This window comes from Girardinichthys multiradiatus, chromosome 17 (genome assembly GCF_021462225.1).
Source record: "Girardinichthys multiradiatus isolate DD_20200921_A chromosome 17, DD_fGirMul_XY1, whole genome shotgun sequence".
NCBI lineage: Eukaryota > Metazoa > Chordata > Actinopteri > Cyprinodontiformes > Goodeidae > Girardinichthys > Girardinichthys multiradiatus.
This window is the reverse complement of record NC_061809.1, coordinates 23,801,021-23,820,265: the sequence shown is the minus strand read 5'-3', so window position 1 is coordinate 23,820,265 and position 19,245 is coordinate 23,801,021. Positions and strand designations below refer to the sequence as shown.

General features: G+C 37.7%; 1 protein-coding gene across 2 annotated transcripts in view; it reads right to left on the bottom strand.

Moving 5' to 3' along the window:
- acss3 (acyl-CoA synthetase short chain family member 3) overlaps positions 1-19,245 on the bottom strand; it is a 48,172-nt gene that overhangs the window by 16,852 nt on the left and 12,075 nt on the right. For both annotated transcript variants that reach the window (XM_047390073.1, XM_047390074.1), the window contains 2 exons: positions 15,754-15,905; positions 8,786-8,889 (listed from right to left, as the gene is read on the bottom strand). In XM_047390073.1, the coding sequence (XP_047246029.1) occupies positions 8,786-8,889; positions 15,754-15,905 (256 nt within the window). The remainder of the gene's footprint in view (positions 1-8,785; positions 8,890-15,753; positions 15,906-19,245) is intronic.

The following is a 19,245-nucleotide window of genomic DNA, read 5'->3' as shown; positions in this document are numbered from 1 at the left end:
TCATCTATATCGTCATCTTTGATTTTAGGAATACACAGCTCTTCTAAAATCAGTTCTCTTTCATTTCATTGTCAAGCCTTTCATAGAGGCTGAAAAACTGCCCTTGGTAGACTTCTGAGATGGGCCAATGTATACACACCTGTGCCAGCTCAGTTACTGGCAAGGGTAGAGAGAGAAATACTGAGCAAGATAGCTTCTCTGAGAAGGTCAGGTGGACTTAAGATAAAACATAAAAGTAACAAAGCAGGAGAGGAAAAGTCAGAAAAGGAATACATACCTATAACATCACAAGTGCATATGTCACTGCTTTCATGCAAGCAGCCAAAACCTGCCAACTGGAAATACACATTTGTTGCCAGGCAACAGTCGTGACATCAGCAACCTTCATCCTCGGCCCTCTCCACCCCCGTCCAATGGCACTTGGGTCTTAAAATAGCGCACAGATTATCATCAAGATTCAAACCAGCAGACACTTTCTCATATGCACAGAAAGTGAGCCAAGCAGCCACTGGCATCAGGTGGGTCAAAAATAAGCACATGTTACGGTTCTATGGGAGGTGGCGAAAGGTTAAACTTATGACACATTAAATGGCGTGGGGGGAGAAAGCATTTAAACATAATTAGGCTAAGTAGGATGAAATGAAAAGATAAGCACTATCTAAGGTAATGAATTAGGATGAATCAGCTTGAGATGACAAAGACTGAGGCATGACTGAGTCCACTGTACATGGAAATAGACTAAAAAGTCACTTCTGCTCTGGATTAGAAAACTAATCTTCACTGCTCTAGGTGTATTAGACTGAAGAGTACAATTTGTCGAATTAGTCATTCCTACATAGTGCACAGTTGATTTGGTTTCTACAAAGAGGTAGAATCAGTGGTCACAGATACTGAACCAGGTAAGGCATGATTAAAGCAGTGGCAGCAAAACACTTTGATAAATAAGGAATTCTATGGTAATCAAACAAGAACTTTAGATTGATGAATACATTCAAAAGTCTCGAGAAAGGGCTTATCTGAAGACATTTAAGCCCAGCATATAGCTTTCTGTTTGATTTTAACTCACCCTGTCCATTTAAAGTTAACAGAAACACAGTCCCAGATCAAAATTACGCTAAAGTGTTTTATTTTGCATTTATTATCATTAAAGAAACATTTTTAACAGTCATACTGTGTTCTTTTGCATGATAGGCTGTGCTCACCTTGCATTTTGGAGCTGCCAGAATATAGAACTCATTTGAATGTAGTAGAACTATATTCATTTTAAACAGATTTGATAGCAAATATTTATTGCTAGATTAAATTACTTAAAAAGGAAATAATGCAGTTCGGCCTAACATTCTGCAAGGCATGCCAATGCCTCTTAAATAAAGTTACTTTAAATCATTGGTTGTTAAAGGAGGTATGGGTATGAAACGTCCCCAAAGCAAGTACAAACTGATGCATGCTCAGTACCAAATGTTCCATTAAAGACAGCTTATTTTATTACTTGGAAAAATGGGGATATAAAAAGAAAGGCTAACAAAAGTACAGAATAATCAAAGAAATTGAATTCCCAGAACCCATTTCTGTGTACTATGTGAACCTTAGTCACCAATAACCAAATAAAAGGTTCACAATACACAGTTTTTTCCTACTTTGGTGTATTTAACCTGGTCTATGATCACATGAAAATTGCATGCTTATATCATTACATACAGCCATTTTTAATAAATTTGAATATGCGTTCCAATGAGGCTCATTTTTGTCAGATTAAAAGTACATTTTTAAAATAAAATCTTAAAGCAGGTACTAAGCATATGTTTCATTAAGTCCACATTTCAGAATCGATTTTTTTTATTGGTCCAATGTTATATTCTAATCCTAAATGTCATGTTTTCATTAGCTGTGAGCAGAAACCATCCTCATTAACAGAAATAAAGGCAAAAAAACATCAGTCTGTGTGTAATTCATTTATATAACAAATAACATAATTCATTTATATAACATTTTTAACATTTAATATTCCAATTTATTGATTATGACTGCGTGTTATAGGTACTCCTCTTGTTACTAAGAATATCCAGCAAGTTTTGCCTAAGTTTGTACATATTGGGACTATTAATTGTATGACACACATGATTTAGAAAGAACATAAAAATCAATTATCTGCTTAAGATCCAAATGTTGAAATCATCACCTTGGTGTTACAATACCATGCAATAAATAAGTCAGGAATGGAGTCCTGCAGTGTGTAAACCTTTGTGGTCATTGTTGTTTAAATAGGACATCTATACTGAAAAGCTTCTACCCCTGAAACCAGTACAGTATTATCTATGACAGTATTATGATATGGTTCGAAGCCAGAACTCAATGCAATATGCAATGGAACTCTGAAAGAGAGGTCAGAGCAGTTCATCTCTAAACATCTGCACAGAAAGTATGTAATATTTTAAAAGGTTATTTAAATAATGCTGAATACTTGAAAACTAACTATTTCACAGATAATATCTGCTTTATTACCCCTCATATTTAAGGTCAAACAGGGTCTGCGACAGAAAGAGTAAGAGACTGCAAGCAGCCCGTTCTACCATGAAAAAGTGGTGAACATATTCGGATTCCAGCGGTGGCTGCAAGCTGCCAGTTACAGAGTTTGGCCAAGGGTGAACGATAATATTGGATTTACACATCTAGGCCGATGGTTTTCTCCGAACTATAAATCATCTGGTTCGAATGGCCACAAATGGGACAGGATTTTGTTTTAGGAGTGTTTGTGAAAGAGCAGAACAGAAGAACCATGTTATAAACACTTCAGCATTTAATAGAATGAAATGTTATTCTAAAGATAAACTTCAGGAAGAAAAATTAGAGCTTTTATCCAGTTAAACATTTACAGGTTTGGTTAGGTATTGGTACAGTCATATGTAACTTCAGTCAGATGCAACATAAAATTTAAGGAACGGTTATAGTGTAATAGGGTATGTAAATAGAGCAGACAGATAAATCACAAAGCTATAAAACGAAAAAAAAGCCATTAATCTCTGTCTAGCTGTGCTCTGCTAGCTACAACTACTGACAAACTGCTGAATGAACAGTAAATAAATGAAATATCTTATGCAACAGAGAAACTGTTAACTTCAACCAAACCTACAGGAAACCCAGTATGATTTGCCATAACTTTTGCAATACTGCAATGTGGCTTACACTCAGTGCATCCTATATATGATTGATTGGGGCTTATAAGCACTGAGTAGTTTACTACCAACATTCAGATTTACTTACATTTAAGCTACCTACCGAACTCAGGTCGAATGTTCTCACTAAAAGTCAAACTAACCATTGATTAAAAGGGACATGTAATATAAACTCCACCTTTTTAGCTCTTAAATACATTTTGTTGTGTACTTGGAGTCTATATGAGTGCAGAAAAGTAGAATTTAGTCTCCAGGTGCTGCGTAGATGTCTCTTTATTCTGTTTGGGTCATATTTTTCAGAACGTTCAGTTTTCTCTCTTTTTTTTTTTTAACTGCTACGCCACAGTCATGGACGTCCAGCTAACCAGTTTGGTGTACCCACCAGTTTTTTTCTCGCTGTGATTTTACAGTCCAAGCTCAAGTATGCCGAAGCTGCAATTTGATTAGTCTAAATGCTCGGTTGTTGTGTGTATTAACGCACACAATTCATTACACCAACCACCAGTGGCCTCTTCAAAGTGTCTGGTAAAATTTAATTTTTTAATGGAAATTTTCCCACAAAGTAAGTTAAGTAAGGAAATTCTTCTTTGTTTGCACGAAGCACTTCAAGGACAAGTGCCTTTAACAACTTCCGCCAATATCAAGAAGAATTTGCCGAAAGGCTTCATTTGATTAAGGGGTCAGTTCCTTCTGTCTATGGAATCGACAGACACAGCAAAGCAGTAAGCTCCAAATAACGCTAAAATGACAACAAACTATTTTAGACATTAATTTATTGTATGATGATATGACGTCCTGGCCATTGTTCTGATAGCAGTCGCATTGGGCCTTCTGCTAATGTTAGTGCTGTGTGCTGCTTTTAGGTCCTTAAGGACAGAACCGTACTGCGTGTTTTAAATAGTATTATTACATAAACAGTTTTGCATTGTTTTTGCTGTTTTTGTCTCGTCTCTGCAGCATTAGATAATTGTATCTCTTATCAAACTACAAAAATGGCCGAACAAGGTGGAGTGGAACACTCTTCGACCTGGAGGGGGGTGGGGAATGAAGTGCCTCAGAACAGGGATAAAAGATGAGCCTATGGAGCTACAATAACAAGAAATTCAGACAAAAGCATTGCAGTTCCACTTTATATAGACCACAACTGGATGATTTAAGTGTGAAAAGGAAGAATTTAAAAGCATGATATGTCCTCTTTAAGCGAATCACTTGTTTACTAGTGCTGCACCAAAGGGTTCCTGATTAAAAAGAGTCACAACTAACTGGTAGGAAGACTTAAGATGTATAAAAAAAATAAAAAGAGAGGTCAAGGTCAATTAGAGAAAATGTAAAGAATAAACTATAGTATAAAACTTATGTGCAATAAAACTAATTGAATACACTAAATAAAGACATCTATCCTTTTTTTCCTCTTTGTCTGATGTTAAATCAGGCTACATATTTCTTGTTTAGGTCAATTAGGATTACCAAAATTATTTCTATTTGCTAAATGCCAGAATAGTACAAGACTTTAGTGGAACTTGATTTTCTACTTTAAATTCTGAACTTTCTTTGTATTAATATCACTGTTCCTTTAAAACAGATAAATTAATGGTTTTGCAAGCTTTGTAATAAAATTTGAGGCACATATGTGGATGTAATTCAGGGCAAAATCCTAAACATAATGCCTCGATGTGTGGCACCATAAAAAGAAAATAGAAAAATTGGTCAAGATATCATAGAATTGTGGGCCTCCACAGGTCTGGGTTATCATGGAAACACTTTCCAGATGGCTGAAGGCTGTGTGCACACAGATGAACAAGTATAAGTATGCACAAGTATAGTCAACAAGGAAATCTGTCTGATCGGGAAGTTGACGGGTTCTAGGTCCTAAAAATGAAGACCATTTTTGCCAGAACAAAGCAAATGACCTTTGGAAGATGTTGGCTGGTGAGTGTCTCATTATCCACCTGGAAATGAATCCTGTACTAAGATGGCCTGAAACTGTCAGACAGTAGAAAGCCATTACACCAACTGTACATAAAATACCAGATTTCAGTTTGCAAATGTATTCTTAAAACCTTAACTTTCTGAGCCATGTCCTCTAGCCTGGTAAATCTAATATTGAACTGTTTGGCCAGGATAATATATTATATTTAGAGAAAAAAGGAGGAAGGTTGCAAGCCTGAGAACACCATCCCAACTGTGAAGTATGAGGGTGGCAGCATTATGTTGTCTGGGAGCTTTGCTGGACAGGTTACTGGTCCATTTAATGAAATATGTGGCAAACTATCTGGAAGTATTTAAGCAACATCTGAAAACAGCGGCCAAACAGTTAAACCTTAGGTAATGGTCATTTTCCATTTGGAAGAACCATTTGTGCCAGAGCACCAAGTAGGTTAAAAACTGGCTTAAATATAACTAAGTAAATGCTTTGGAGGGGCCATGAGAAACCCAAGACCTCAATTTGTCAAAAACTGTGGGCAGAGCTAAAGAAGTGTTTACAAGCAAGGCAGACTACAACTTTCACTTGAATGCTACAAAATACTAACACTGGGGGAAAAAAGCTTGAATCTATTAACAAAGTGCATGTAAATATCTGGTTTCCACTTTAATTACTAAGTACTATGTTGTGGATATGCTGCTTATCTAGTAAACATTCCCTTAGCCTCTCCCACTCTGATGTAGGAGAGCCACAGAATTGCTGGGAATACAGAACAGCACGTATTTAATCCAAGCAGAAGTCAACTCAGTGTGCTGTGGAGCAAAGCAATGACACAGGACAAACATTTGGACTAGAAATATCTGTTGCCACAGCCAACAGGAGTCAACGCAGACAGAAAACATCACAAGTTATGGCAAATGTTTTGTAAAGTTTATATAACTCAGCATTAGATATGCTATAACTCCCCAAATTTGTGCATTTTTCTTCATTTAGTGTGCTGACATTATGATGCTGCCAAGACAACACAACCAAACAATAATCAAACAAACAACTTAAAAAAAACACGTAAGTATTGAATTTCTTTATTGCATCTGCATTGTGATAAAGAAAAACTGATTTTAAAGTGAATGGATTAATTTTATAAATATCTAAAATAATAGTGAGCTAATATGCGTGATTACCGAAAAAAAAAGTCAGTCCTCAGTCAGTGAAAGAAATAGACTATGGCCCAATGAGAAATACTGTTGGTTCTCACTTTTTAGGCTGAGTTTGATAATTGAACATAAATTTAGCCTTTGTTAATATTTAGTTAATAATACAAAGTCAAATAATAGAGTCAAAAGAGGGCAAGAAAATGCACAAACACACATTAAAACAATATTTGGCACCTGGTTGAGCAGCCAGAAGGAATGGTCCAAGTTGGGTGTGATTTGTTACTATTGGAGACCATGAATGAGCATGTAAATTATTCAGCTGGCTCACAATAATGTTTGTTACCAGTTAAGTTCAAACTCCTCCAGGGTTGCTCTGTGTCAACAATCCGGTTTGTGATTTTTATGGAAAGATTGTCAAAGCATTTGTGGTCATTTCTTGGCTTTTTGCACATGATGTGGTTTTGTTGGTGTCTTCAAGCTATGAATTTAAGTATGAACTGAAGTGGTTTCCTATTGAGAGTCTACTCAATTTACCAGTTTACCATTTTTCATGACCTTAGTTAATGGTTGGAATGTAGACAAAAAAAGGAGATCCCAGACACAAGCAGCTGAAATGAGCTAGTTCCACAGGATTGATAGACTCAGCCTTGGAGAAATGCTCATGAAGAGGGGGACTTGGAGTAGAGTAAATGGGATTTGGATATCTGATCAGAATGCCAAATGACTGGCTTCTTTTGGAGAATTTCCCAAAACGTCCCACAGAGAGAAGACCTCTGAGATGAAACAGAACTCACTTGAAGGCCTAGATTTCTGTTCTGGTCTGCCAGTACCTTGGGATCTCCCAATAGCAGGTATAAAGAGTTGCTGGGTATAAAAAGACTGTGCCTATAAGGAAGTCTGTGTCTATGTAGTGTCTGATAAGAGGAAGACAATGGATTTAAGATGTGCCTCGCATGTCAATGATAAGACAGCAGATGCCAAAATTGGTGTAATCCAAGTAAACCTAGCCTGTCAAGAAGAATATTAGTTCCAACATAAGGTCACTGAAAACTGTATGTTTACATGACAAACAAACAGTTCAATGGTACTAATATTTGTCCCATGCAAATCCAGAATGCAACTTCTATTAAACTCCAAGTTATGGTAATGTTGCCAAATGCATACCGGAGAGATCCTCTGTCTGGTGAACTTCTCCCACCATTTTGACAGACAGATGTCTGTTGTGTTCCAGAAACTGTATGACATTTGCACTTGTGACACCACAGCTTGTTGAAGAAGTTGCAGGTCTTTAAAAATCAAAATTTGTTCTTACCGTTTGTCTCTCTGTATCTTTATCGATTTTTGTCTAAATTGGCCCCTTCTTAAACAGCTCTTACCTTGGTACTCAGCAGTGTTTTGCATCAAATGCACTATGAAATTGAAAAGAATAATGAGCTCTGGTTCTAAGATGTTACTATCAAAAATTCAACCTTTAAGGCGCATACAAAAACAAGACAGGGCTCCAGGTCTATGGCTGTTGCATTAATGCACTGATTGTAACCTCAACAATTGATCAATTTGATGAATCACATTTCTGTATTATTCCAATACTGAGCTCTACACAATCCAATAGACTCTGGACAGACTAATTGGTCAAGTGGGATAATCTGTACCGAGATGTGAGGAGTATTGCAAGTACAAGCACTCAAGGTCAATGGCTTTCAAACAATCCAACAACAGCACCTATTCCATATTTAACACAGATATGTCATCTCGCCCAGCATTGATCCTCTATTTGCGCCACCACGTTATTTCATCCAATTGTGCTCATATTCACATTTATCACTGCTCTGTGGCCTGCGAGGATGAAAGCAATCAAACTGTGGGACGTAGGGAGGTTTGACATTAGTATGCTCCCTGCGTTTACCAATCCATTCAATGACAAACCACTTTTCAAATTCAAGAATCAATAATAAAGATGGCCTTAGTAACAAAAACTGCAGTATTATCTGACCATCATGCAGAACTGCACGACTCTGCAGCGTTATACTATTTGCTGCCACTGAACAGAGATGCTGGGCATGACAGAGGTAGCTGTTAAAAGATGAACTCACAAGTATTCAAGTATGACATTTATTAAAACCGCAATGATACAGTCCAGCACTAAAATATTGGCTATATAGTTAAAATCCAGATGAAAGCCACTCCCCCACCATGGCATTTTAACCTTAACATATATTCAACATTTCATGGTGAAAAATCCATAAAATGACTTAAGCTAAGATTTATTATTGGATTTATTTTTTTCTTCTGATCTCTGTGAGTCAATGAGGCTTCCACCAGGCAAATGTAAATACAACAGCTCAAATGTCTCCAACACAATAATGCCTCAATTTGAATTCCAGTCCATCAACTTTTTTTTCTTCCTAATTTTCTTCCTTTTATATTTGATGACCAACTATGTTCAGTCTTGAGTAATACCCAGAGAAGCCTAAACTCCAAAAGGAGACAGACATACTCTAATTTCTGTCAGAGGAAAATTAATGTCTTCCTACCTGTCTGCCACCAGTGATCCAGAACTGGAACCCCAAAGCCCTTCTTTGCCCATTCCAGTGTCTCAACATCACATCGCTCTCCTGCCACGAATAATGTCCGTAGCCTAAAAGGACACATTCAACAGTGAGTAGCATCATTATTAAATCCACGGTCTGCCATGTGTAACATTTGTGATATGAAAACTTGATCACAATGAGTTAGAAAAATCTTTCACGTCTTACAACCTCTCAATTATTTTGAATGCGACTTCATCATCTACAGGGGTTGGACAATGAAAGTGAAACACCTGTCATTTTAGTGTGGGAGGTTTCATGGCTAAATTGGACCAGCCTGGTAGCCAGTATTCATTGATTGCACATTGCACCAGTAAGAGCAGAGTGTGAAGGTTCAATTAGCAGTGTAAGAGCACAGTTTTGCTCAAAATATTGAAATGCACACAACATTATGGGTGACATACCAGAGTTCAAAAGAGGACAAATTGTTGGTGCACGTCTTGCTGGCGCATCTATGATCAAGACAGCAAGTCTTTGTGATGCATCAAGAGCCACGGTATCCAGGGTAATGTCAGCATACCACCAAGAAGGACAAACCACATCCAACAGGATTAACTGTGGACGCAAGAGGAAGCTGTCTGAAAAAGATGTTCGGGTGCTAACCCGGATTGTATCCAAAAAACATAAAACCACGGCTGCCCAAATCACGGCAGAATTAAATGTGCACCTCAACTCTCCTGTTTACACCAGAACTGTCCGTCGGGAGCTCCACAGGGTCAATATACACGGCCGGGCTGCTATAGCCAAACCTTTGGTCACTCATGACAATGCCAAACGACGGTTTCAGTGGTGCAAGGAGCGCAAATCTTGGGCTGTGGACAATGTGAAACATGTATTGTTCTCTGATGAGTCCACCTTTACTGTTTTCCCCACATCCGAGAGAGTTACGGTGTGGAGAAGCCCCAAAGAAGCGTACCACCCAGACTGTTGCATGCCCAGAGTGAAGCATGGGGGTGGATCAGTGATGGTTTGGGCTGCCATATCATGGCATTCCCTTGGCCCAATACTTGTGCTAGATGGGCGCATCACTGCCAAGGACTACCGAACCATTCTTGAGGACCATGTGCATCCAATGGTTCAAACATTGTATCCTGAAGGCGGTGCCGTGTATCAGGATGACAATGCACCAATACACACAGCAAGACTGGTGAAAGATTGGTTTGATGAACATGAAAGTGAAGTTGAACATCTCCCATGGCCTGCAGTCACCAGATCTAAATATTATTGAGCCACTTTGGGGTGTTTTGGAGGAGCGAGTCCGGAAACATTTTCCTCCACCAGTATCACGTAGTGACCTGGCCACTATCCTGCAAGAAGAATGGCTTAAAATCCTTCTGACCACTGTGCAGGACTTGTATATGTCATTCCCAAGACAAATTGACGCTGTATTGGTCGCAAAAGGAGGCCCTACACCATACTAATAAATTATTGTGGTCTAAAACCAGGTGTTTCAGTTTCATTGTCCAACCCCTGTATATATACAGTACAGACCAAAAGTTTGGACACACCTTCTCATTCAAAGAGTTTTCTTTATTTTCATGACTATGAATATTGTAGCTTCACACTGAAGGCATCAAAACTATGAATTAACACATGTGGAATTATATATTGAACAAAAAAGTGTGAAACAACTGAAAATATGTCTTATATTCTAGGTTCTTCAAAGTAGCCACCTTGTGCTTTGATTATTGCTCCGCACACTCTTGGCATTCTGTTGATGAGCTTTATTGTCTTTGCAGTATTTCAGTGAATAAGTTTTCAGTACCGGTGAGAATATTGCTTCAATACTGCAACTAGCATAGAGTCAAAAATAATAACAGTTTCTAAAGCAGTGACTAATATGCTACCATTAAAAGCAGCACATGATTACAAGGTAGGATAGCAAAGTTGTAAAACTACTGCAAAGATATGTACATATGCAGATGTTAAGGTTGGTATTTATTGTGTAGAACGTTATATAAGCCATAAAATTTTATTTAATAAATTCATAATGATAGCCATCTCCAGAACTGTTCTTAAGTGGTTCAATTTCTAACGAAGCAAATTAGAAAACTCAGCATCTAAACATTGCAAAGTGAAATATAAAGTTCCACAAGGGCTCTTTGAAGGGAACCAATCTTTAGGATCGGTTCCCTTCAAAGAGCTGTTCAGACGATCCATTTTTAAAATGCACATATTTAGAAGAAAAAGCCATTCTATCCCTAATATAGTATCAAATATATTATTATTTTGGAAACCTGGCATGTGCAGGTAAAATCATAAAGAAGTTGAATCATCTGTATATAGTAAGATTAATATTTGTATTTAAAAATGTGTAAAACAGAACAACAACATGCTTATATTTTTATAAAATTATGTATAAAATATGACTTATTACTCATGTGCCTAAGCAAAGCGTCATTGGATCATCCACAGGTTGTAAAGAAAGACCTCTGGCCAAATCCAACTTTTCTCATGTTCGTCGCTACTCATCCAGCTCCACTGGATCATCATACACTCCACAGTACACTTCAAGATCTTGGTTTTCACAAAAGGGCTTTGGATGGTCAAGCATCTCCACACATCTCAGAATGTTTAATTAATTTGTCCCTAGCAGGTTCCTTGGTCATGTAACCAAGGCCTGCTGGTTGTTTTTATTTTAGTCTTGAAAAATGCTATATAGTACTTTTCAGTAAGTAAGTTTTACTTACTTACTGAAAAGGTTAAGCAAAACAGAAAAAAGAAAATGAAGCCCAGGGTTTAACTGTGATACAGCAGTGTGACTGAATGACCATAAGTTCTCTCTGCTGTTGGCTTTGTTACCACAGCTTGGACTAGTTCATTGCTTGACAAAATGTACCAAATAACACCAGTACCAACTATTTGGGACAATGCAAAATTAATACTTATAATAATAATATAATAAAAACCTAATACTTGGCGTAACAGATAAAGCAAGCTTCTAATTTATGAGCCACAAATTTCTGGCTAAGGCTTACTTCTACAGTAATATTTTGACAAAATGATAATTCTAACATTTAATAAAAGATTGCATTAAACTTAATGAACAGTGTACAATCATTTACCTACAGGAATTAAGATGCAACACCTAAAATATCTTAATAAATGTTGAAGAGCCGAGAGATGCATTATGTTCCAGCCAAAGAGCATTACATATCCTCTATGCTTCATGTCATTCAAGGATGACAGGCGTTTTTTCTGGTGTTCAGATCATCAATAGAAATGAAAGTCTATGGAGTCAAGTGCCCCCTCTGGCCCAAAGTCAATATAATCCCCTTTAGTCTGCATCAAAATCTGTGCTATGATTATAGAAAGAGCAATTAAGAACACCTATGGTCTCCAATTTAAATCACTTTGCAACTGGAAACGATGCAGCATTTCCCTCATTCACAACTTTGTGACATAAAAATCTGTTAAATTACACCGAATATGATGGTTTTGACAAGACAAGACGTAAAAAAAATAAATAAATAAATATGAGGGCAGGAGTCTTTCTGGGGTATGAATAATTTTGTTAAGCACTGAATAGTCAAGTTCAGTTTCACCGACAACCAAAGGGCTTTTATTCTATAATTCCTTTTTTTTACAAAGAAATTGCAGACTGGAGACAAAAGTGAGGGTCAGTGTCTACAGCATAAAGACACTGGAGTCCAACTTAACCTCCCAAATGCAAGAGGACTAACGTCTCTCTATTTAGCTACAGCTGCACCAGAACGACAATTATAGGAGAACTTTAATAAAATATTCAGAAATACAATTGAATGGTTACAAATACTTGATGGGGAAACTGTTAGGAGTAGAAACTGCTGCTCAAAAGCAAACAAATTAAACATACTATGCTGGCTATAAACAAAATCTATATTTTGATAAGTTTACATGAAAAGTAACAGCTATTTTGTTTGTGGATCTCTTCATAACCAGTCTGCTTTCTTTTGAAACACTGCTAAAAGCTTGTCTGCTCAGCCTATATTTTTGGATAACTAAACAGCTGCCACCACTGACATGTTAACGAGGGATGCAGCTTATTCACATTAAAAAAGGCTCACTACAGCTGAACAGGCTCAAGAGGAATCCTCAGTCCCTGTCAATAAACTGAACAAAGAACAAGTGAGCTGCATCAAATCATGGTTTAAACTCTCTAGCATGAAATTATGTTTGGTAATAAAGCTGAAAAGCTTTTCTCAAAGGTTTTACAACTCTCATCACTTTATTTTTTACTACAAACAAAAACTCATAGTTTTAGATATGTGGATACATTAGAAGATATTCTCACAAACATTAACCTCCTTCCTCTTGTAGCAAACTGGCCAGTTACCAAAGAAAAGAAACCAACATTTATTTCTTGTTTCAGTAAAATTGACAAATTCTAGTAATACATTAACCAATCAAAATTTAAATTTAACAGATCGCACTGCAGGAAAATCATGCTTTTAAAGTGCCGCCTCTATGTCACAATGAGATGTATTGTGCAGAGCCAAATAAAAACGCAGTAATCTTTCACAAGCAACATATTAGATTTAAAAACACTATTGCTTAATTGACTGTCAGCATGGGGTCAAAACTGAAAGGAAGCACAAAATAATCAGTTTGCCAGACCCCAGTGGATTCAAGACAGAGGATCCAACACAGACTGCTACATATAGTGAATGAGTCACTGATGCCAAAGGTCGCCAAAGATTCAAAATTGCTTTATGATTGTGTTTTAAGAGGCTGCTGAGACTGCTGAACCAGAGCGAAAAGTGATAAACTGACAATCCAACCCTCAGGTCCGAATTTGTGGTCCGCAACAAACATTTAACAAAACGAGATCATCCCAGTATCTGAATCACTGGACAAAACTATTAAAATGAAAAAAAAGTGTATTTTATTCCATGCTAAAGATAGCCTCACATGAATTAGGGGCTGTGAAGCTGCCGTCACACTGTTTATCTTATTATGCATGTTTAGACTTATAACATGTTTTTCATGGGTCTAAACATAAAAAAATGATGCACATATTGTGAAAGTCCAGTCATATGTAACAAATGTGTTGCCTATGATGAGCCTCCATAACAAAGGTGTGCAAAGGTTGTAAAATCTACACTGTTGTGTAAATTTTACAACCTTCCTGCATCAGGACTTGGCGAGTCCCATTAGCCATGATGTACCAATTTTGTTCGCATCTTTTTCTGTGCTTAATGATCACCTGAACATCTGAGGATGAAGGTTTGATGCTCTGCACAAATTAATGTCCCAAGTGGTTAAATAATTATTAGCTGAATTAATCAAAGATAGGTGTTGCCTTGTCTGCTGTTGGAGACTCTTCAAACATTCAGCATACTGGGACATTGCTGCAACATCTGAGTAACAATGATTTTATTTTTTTAGTAGTGGTAACCAGCTGTTTCCAATTTTCTCATGCAAGAGTTTTGTTTTTAAGTATTTAACATCAAACTGCTTGTGCTACAGATAATGTTATTTATTTAAACCATTTATCGTCATATCTTCTGCCATTGAAACAGAAAGCAGATATGCATTTAGGTGATGGGAGTAGAAGATTTAACCAAGAAGGCAAGACTGGGCTGCCATTTGCAAGCCATCCTGAGGAACACCCAGGTGAGTCAAGTGGAGGTCAAAGAAGATTGAGGTGGGAAGTAAAAGCAGTTCACAAATGGCAAGGGACTAATAAGAGGCTGTAAAGATAACACTGAGCGGTCATGAAGGTCACCAAGTTTAGAGACTCTAAAACAAATCTGCAGCTTAAGAATGAAAGCTCTGAAATATCTCTAAAGTAAAAAACAAAGAGAAAAAAAGGTTAATTTGTGTTTTAGACTGTGTACCAGTGAATATCACTGATAAGGGCATACCAGTGTAGATCAGTGTTACAGGTCAATAAATGCAATAATCTCTAGGTAGAGCTGGTGTAAGTGTCAGCAAAGACGAGATTCCAGCAGAACCTGACAGACTGAAGAGCTGGCTTTCTGACTGGCATGTAGACTGTTGTGATACTAAATGTCAATTTATCTATAGCATGAAACCAAGTTGAAGCAAAGTTCTGCAAGATAACATCAAACACACCAATAAAGCTAAACAAAAACAAAATCACTAAATTAATCTTTAAGAAGGAAAAAGTAATACAAAAACAAAATTGAAAACATTAAAATTAAAGTTTAAAAAAAAAAACAGGCAGCATATCAGGCCAATATCAGGCTGTCAACCTCCATTAAAAATGAACACAAAGAAAAAAAACGTTAGTTTTTAGCACTTTGAGTTTTTTTGTTTTTGTTCTGAGCCTTACTGTATCTGAATTGGTAAGACAATCCAAGCAATGTGTCAACCCACTGCAAGGGCGTGATTACCTGTATTTTGTGTTTGGTTTGTGGGTCATATAAGAGCCTGTCTCATAATTGTAATAAAGCTATAATGTGCCTTTAAACTCCTGTAAATAATTGAGCAGCAGGATTAAACACCAGCCGGGGGAAAAAAGAAACAACAAAAACAGAGGAACAACTTATCTAAACCTACGCACAAGGAATTGCACAAATCCAAATATGCAGGAATATATATATTTTTTCCCCGCAATCTCAGGGAAAGAAAGATGTAGCTCAGCTTTGGTTAAAAGTGCTCTATAAATAAACCTCAACTTGATAAATGTTTATAGATCCTCTACATAGTAATAAAAACAGATCTTGTGTTTGTTGGGTTCGTAAGAACAGGATGGGGCCAAAGGTGGACCCTTGAAGAACTCTACATGAAAGCATAGACCCAAAGAAAATATTTCACCCTGACAGTGAAAAGTCCACGTTTCGAATAAGATCAGCGAGAAATTATCTGTCAATCATCCATTTAACAACTTCTAATTTACACAAAGCTTCCAAATCATGAAATAAAACCTCTCTTCATCTGGCTGATTATTACATAATGCAATGATTTACCTGGTCAAAGGGTATTTTCTCCCAACTGTAGCGTTGGGGTCTTGCTGCCGAATGGCCCGGATTGCAGTGGGTGCTGTAAACATGGAGGAAGCTCCGTGTTCAGACAGGACACGGAAGAACGATCCAGGATCTGGAGTACCAACTGGTTTTCCCTATGATCAGATCATGTAGGAACATAAATTAAAATGCGTCTCCTTACAACCCGAAATACCAACAAATTCTAATATAGCACATAAATGTATACAGTACCTTGCTAAGGTAAAATACCATCCAGATAATATTAAAGCTCAGATTTGTTAAAGCAGTATTTCTACATAGTGAACGCAACAAACTAAAACCAAGAGTAAACAAGCTCAGTGACGAAGGCTGTTTTTGATCCAGACTGGTCAGAAATCCATGGATCAAAAAACATTTTTAACATAATGGAGCACTCTTAATGAAAAAAAAAACAAAAAAAAACATACAAGATACCCACAAGCAATTGACACATCTGCTATTAAATCTGAATAAGCATTTTAATACTGAGGGAAGAAGGTTTTCATACTTCTTAAACTTTTCCACAAACAGTCGCACACAAATTTTTATTTTAATGAGATTTTAAGTGATAGACCAACACAGGGTTTGGGTAGAAGTAAAATTACAAAACAAAAAAAACATTTTCTACAAATAAAGATTTTAAAAACGTGGTGGGCATTTCCATTCTCCCCCTCCTACTCTGATATCTCTATATAAAATTCAGTGCAACCAACTACCTTTACAAGCCACCCAATTAGCAAATAGAGACCAGCTCTCTGTTGGGCATTTTACTATAATAGTGCTGTGTGGTGAAAGTCTCAGGTTTGCTATAGACCATTAGTTAAACAGCATCATAAAGGCCAAGAAACAGTAAACAAGTCAGGAAGAAAGTAGGAGAGGCTTAAAGCAGGGCTAGGTAATAAAATAATATCTCATCTTTTGAACATCTACAGGTCCTTCTCAAAATATTAGCATATTGTGATAAAGTTCATTATTTTCCATAATGTCATGATGAAAATTTAACATTCATATATTTTAGATTCATTGCACACTAACTGAAATATTTCAGGTCTTTTATTGTCTTAATACGGATGATTTTGGCATACAGCTCATGAAAACCCAAAATTCCTATCTCACAAAATTAGCATATTTCATCCGACCAATAAAAGAAAAGTGTTTTTAATACAAAAAACGTCAAGCTTCAAATAATCATATACAGTTATGCACTCAATACTTGGTCGGGAATCCTTTTGCAGAAATGCTTCAATACGGCGTGGCATGGAGGCAATCAGCCTGTGGCACTGCTGAGGTCTTATGGAGGCCCAGGATGCTTCGATAGCGGCCTTTAGCTCATCCAGAGTGTTGGGTCTTGAGTCTCTCAACGTTCTCTTCACAATATCCCACAGATTCTCTATGGGGTTCAGGTCAGGAGAGTTGGCAGGCCAATTGAGCACAGTGATACCATGGTCAGTAAACCATTTACCAGTGGTTTTGGCACTGTGAGCAGGTGCCAGGTCGTGCTGAAAAATGAAATCTTCATCTCCATAAAGCTTTTCAGCAGATGGAAGCATGAAGTGCTCCAAAATCTCCTGATAGCTAGCTGCATTGACCCTGCCCTTGATAAAACACAGTGGACCAACACCAGCAGCTGACACGGCACCCCAGACCATCACTGACTGTGGGTACTTGACACTGGACTTCTGGCATTTTGGCATTTCCTTCTCCCAGTCTTCCTCCAGACTCTGGCACCTTGATTTCCGAATGACATGCAGAATTTGCTTTCATCCGAAAAAAGTACTTTGGACCACTGAGCAACAGTCCAGGGCTGCTTCTCTGTAGCCCAGGTCAGGCGCTTCTGCCGCTGTTTCTGGTTCAAAAGTGGCTTGACCTGGGGAATGCGGCACCTGTAGCCCATTTCCTGCACACGCCTGTGCACGGTGGCTCTGGATGTTTCTACTCCAGACTCAGTCCACTGCTTCCGCAGGTCCCCCAAGGTCTGGAATCGGCCCTTCTCCACAATCTTCCTCAGGGTCTGGTCACCTCTTCTCGTTGTGCAGCGTTTTCTGCCACACTTTTTTCTTCCCACAGACTTCCCACTGAGGTGCCTTGATAGAGCACTCTGGGAACAGCCTATTCGTTCAGAAATGTCTTTCTGTGTCTTACCCTCTTGCTTGAGGGTGTCAATAGTGGCCTTCTGGACAGCAGTCAGGTCGGCAGTCTTACCCATGATTGGGATTTTGAGTGATGAACCAGGCTGGGAGTTTTAAAGGCCTCAGGAATCTTTTGCAGGTGTTTAGAGTTAACTCGTTGATTCAGATGATTAGGTTCATAGCTTGTTTAGAGACCCTTTTAATGATATGCTAATTTTGTGAGATAGGAATTTTGGGTTTTCATGAGCTGTATGCCAAAATCATCCGTATTAAGACAATAAAAGACCTGAAATATTTCAGTTAGTGTGCAATGAATCTAAAATATATGAATGTTAAATTTTCATCATGACATTATGGAAAATAATGAACTTTATCACAATATGCTAATATTTTGAGAAGGACCTGTAGACTGAACGAATAGAAAGGGTATGGCACAACTGCAATCCTACCTAAACATGACCATAAATAAACATGTTGGCCAAACATGCAAAATGGCAATATCTAGTGAGAAAACTAACACACCATCTCAAAAAGTATAATGGCGGTGGCAGTGTCACAATGTGGGAATACAGAAATGCTGGCTAAGCAATGATGGGAAAGGGAATGGAGCCAAATTCAGGTCAATCTTAAAAGAAAAACCTGTTAGAGACTGCAAAAGATTTGAGACTCGGGCGAAGGTTCACCTTACAGGAGAACAACCCCAACGACACAACCAGAGCTACAAAAGAAAGGTTTAGTTCAAAGCATAGTCATGTGTTTAAACGGCCCAGTCAAAGTCCAGACCTAATCCAAATTGATTTCTCAAAGAAGGGGTATAATAAAGTCATAAGATGTAGAGACATACCTCAAAAGACTTGCAGTGAATGGTTGTACAAAGTACTGACTCAAGCTTCGAGAGAATTCAGTGGCAACAAACTACCCTTTGGCTTTAATAATTTCGTTTAAGGCGCTGCAGTTCTTATTTTAAAACACTCATATGGTGCTGCAGGTACATCTGTGTGTATTTAAAAACTGGTAGCAGAAGAAAAATGATCATTACGAATACAACTAACTATGAAGTTTGGTACATGTCACCTTTTAGCAATTTTTTACAACTCTGTCAAACCTTTTTTTACATTTACACCCTATGTTTATATTCAACCAAGCATGTGCCTATAAAAATGAATGCCCTTTCAGAGTTTACCTTGCCCATCTTCCTTTTGGAGAGTATTACAAATATTGGGATGTGCACAACAGGCCGTAACGACAGGACATGCCCCCAATCAGAGTGCACACGTGTGCACTTCTTTCTAGAAGGTGAACGCGGATCCAGAAATGTTAGTTTTAA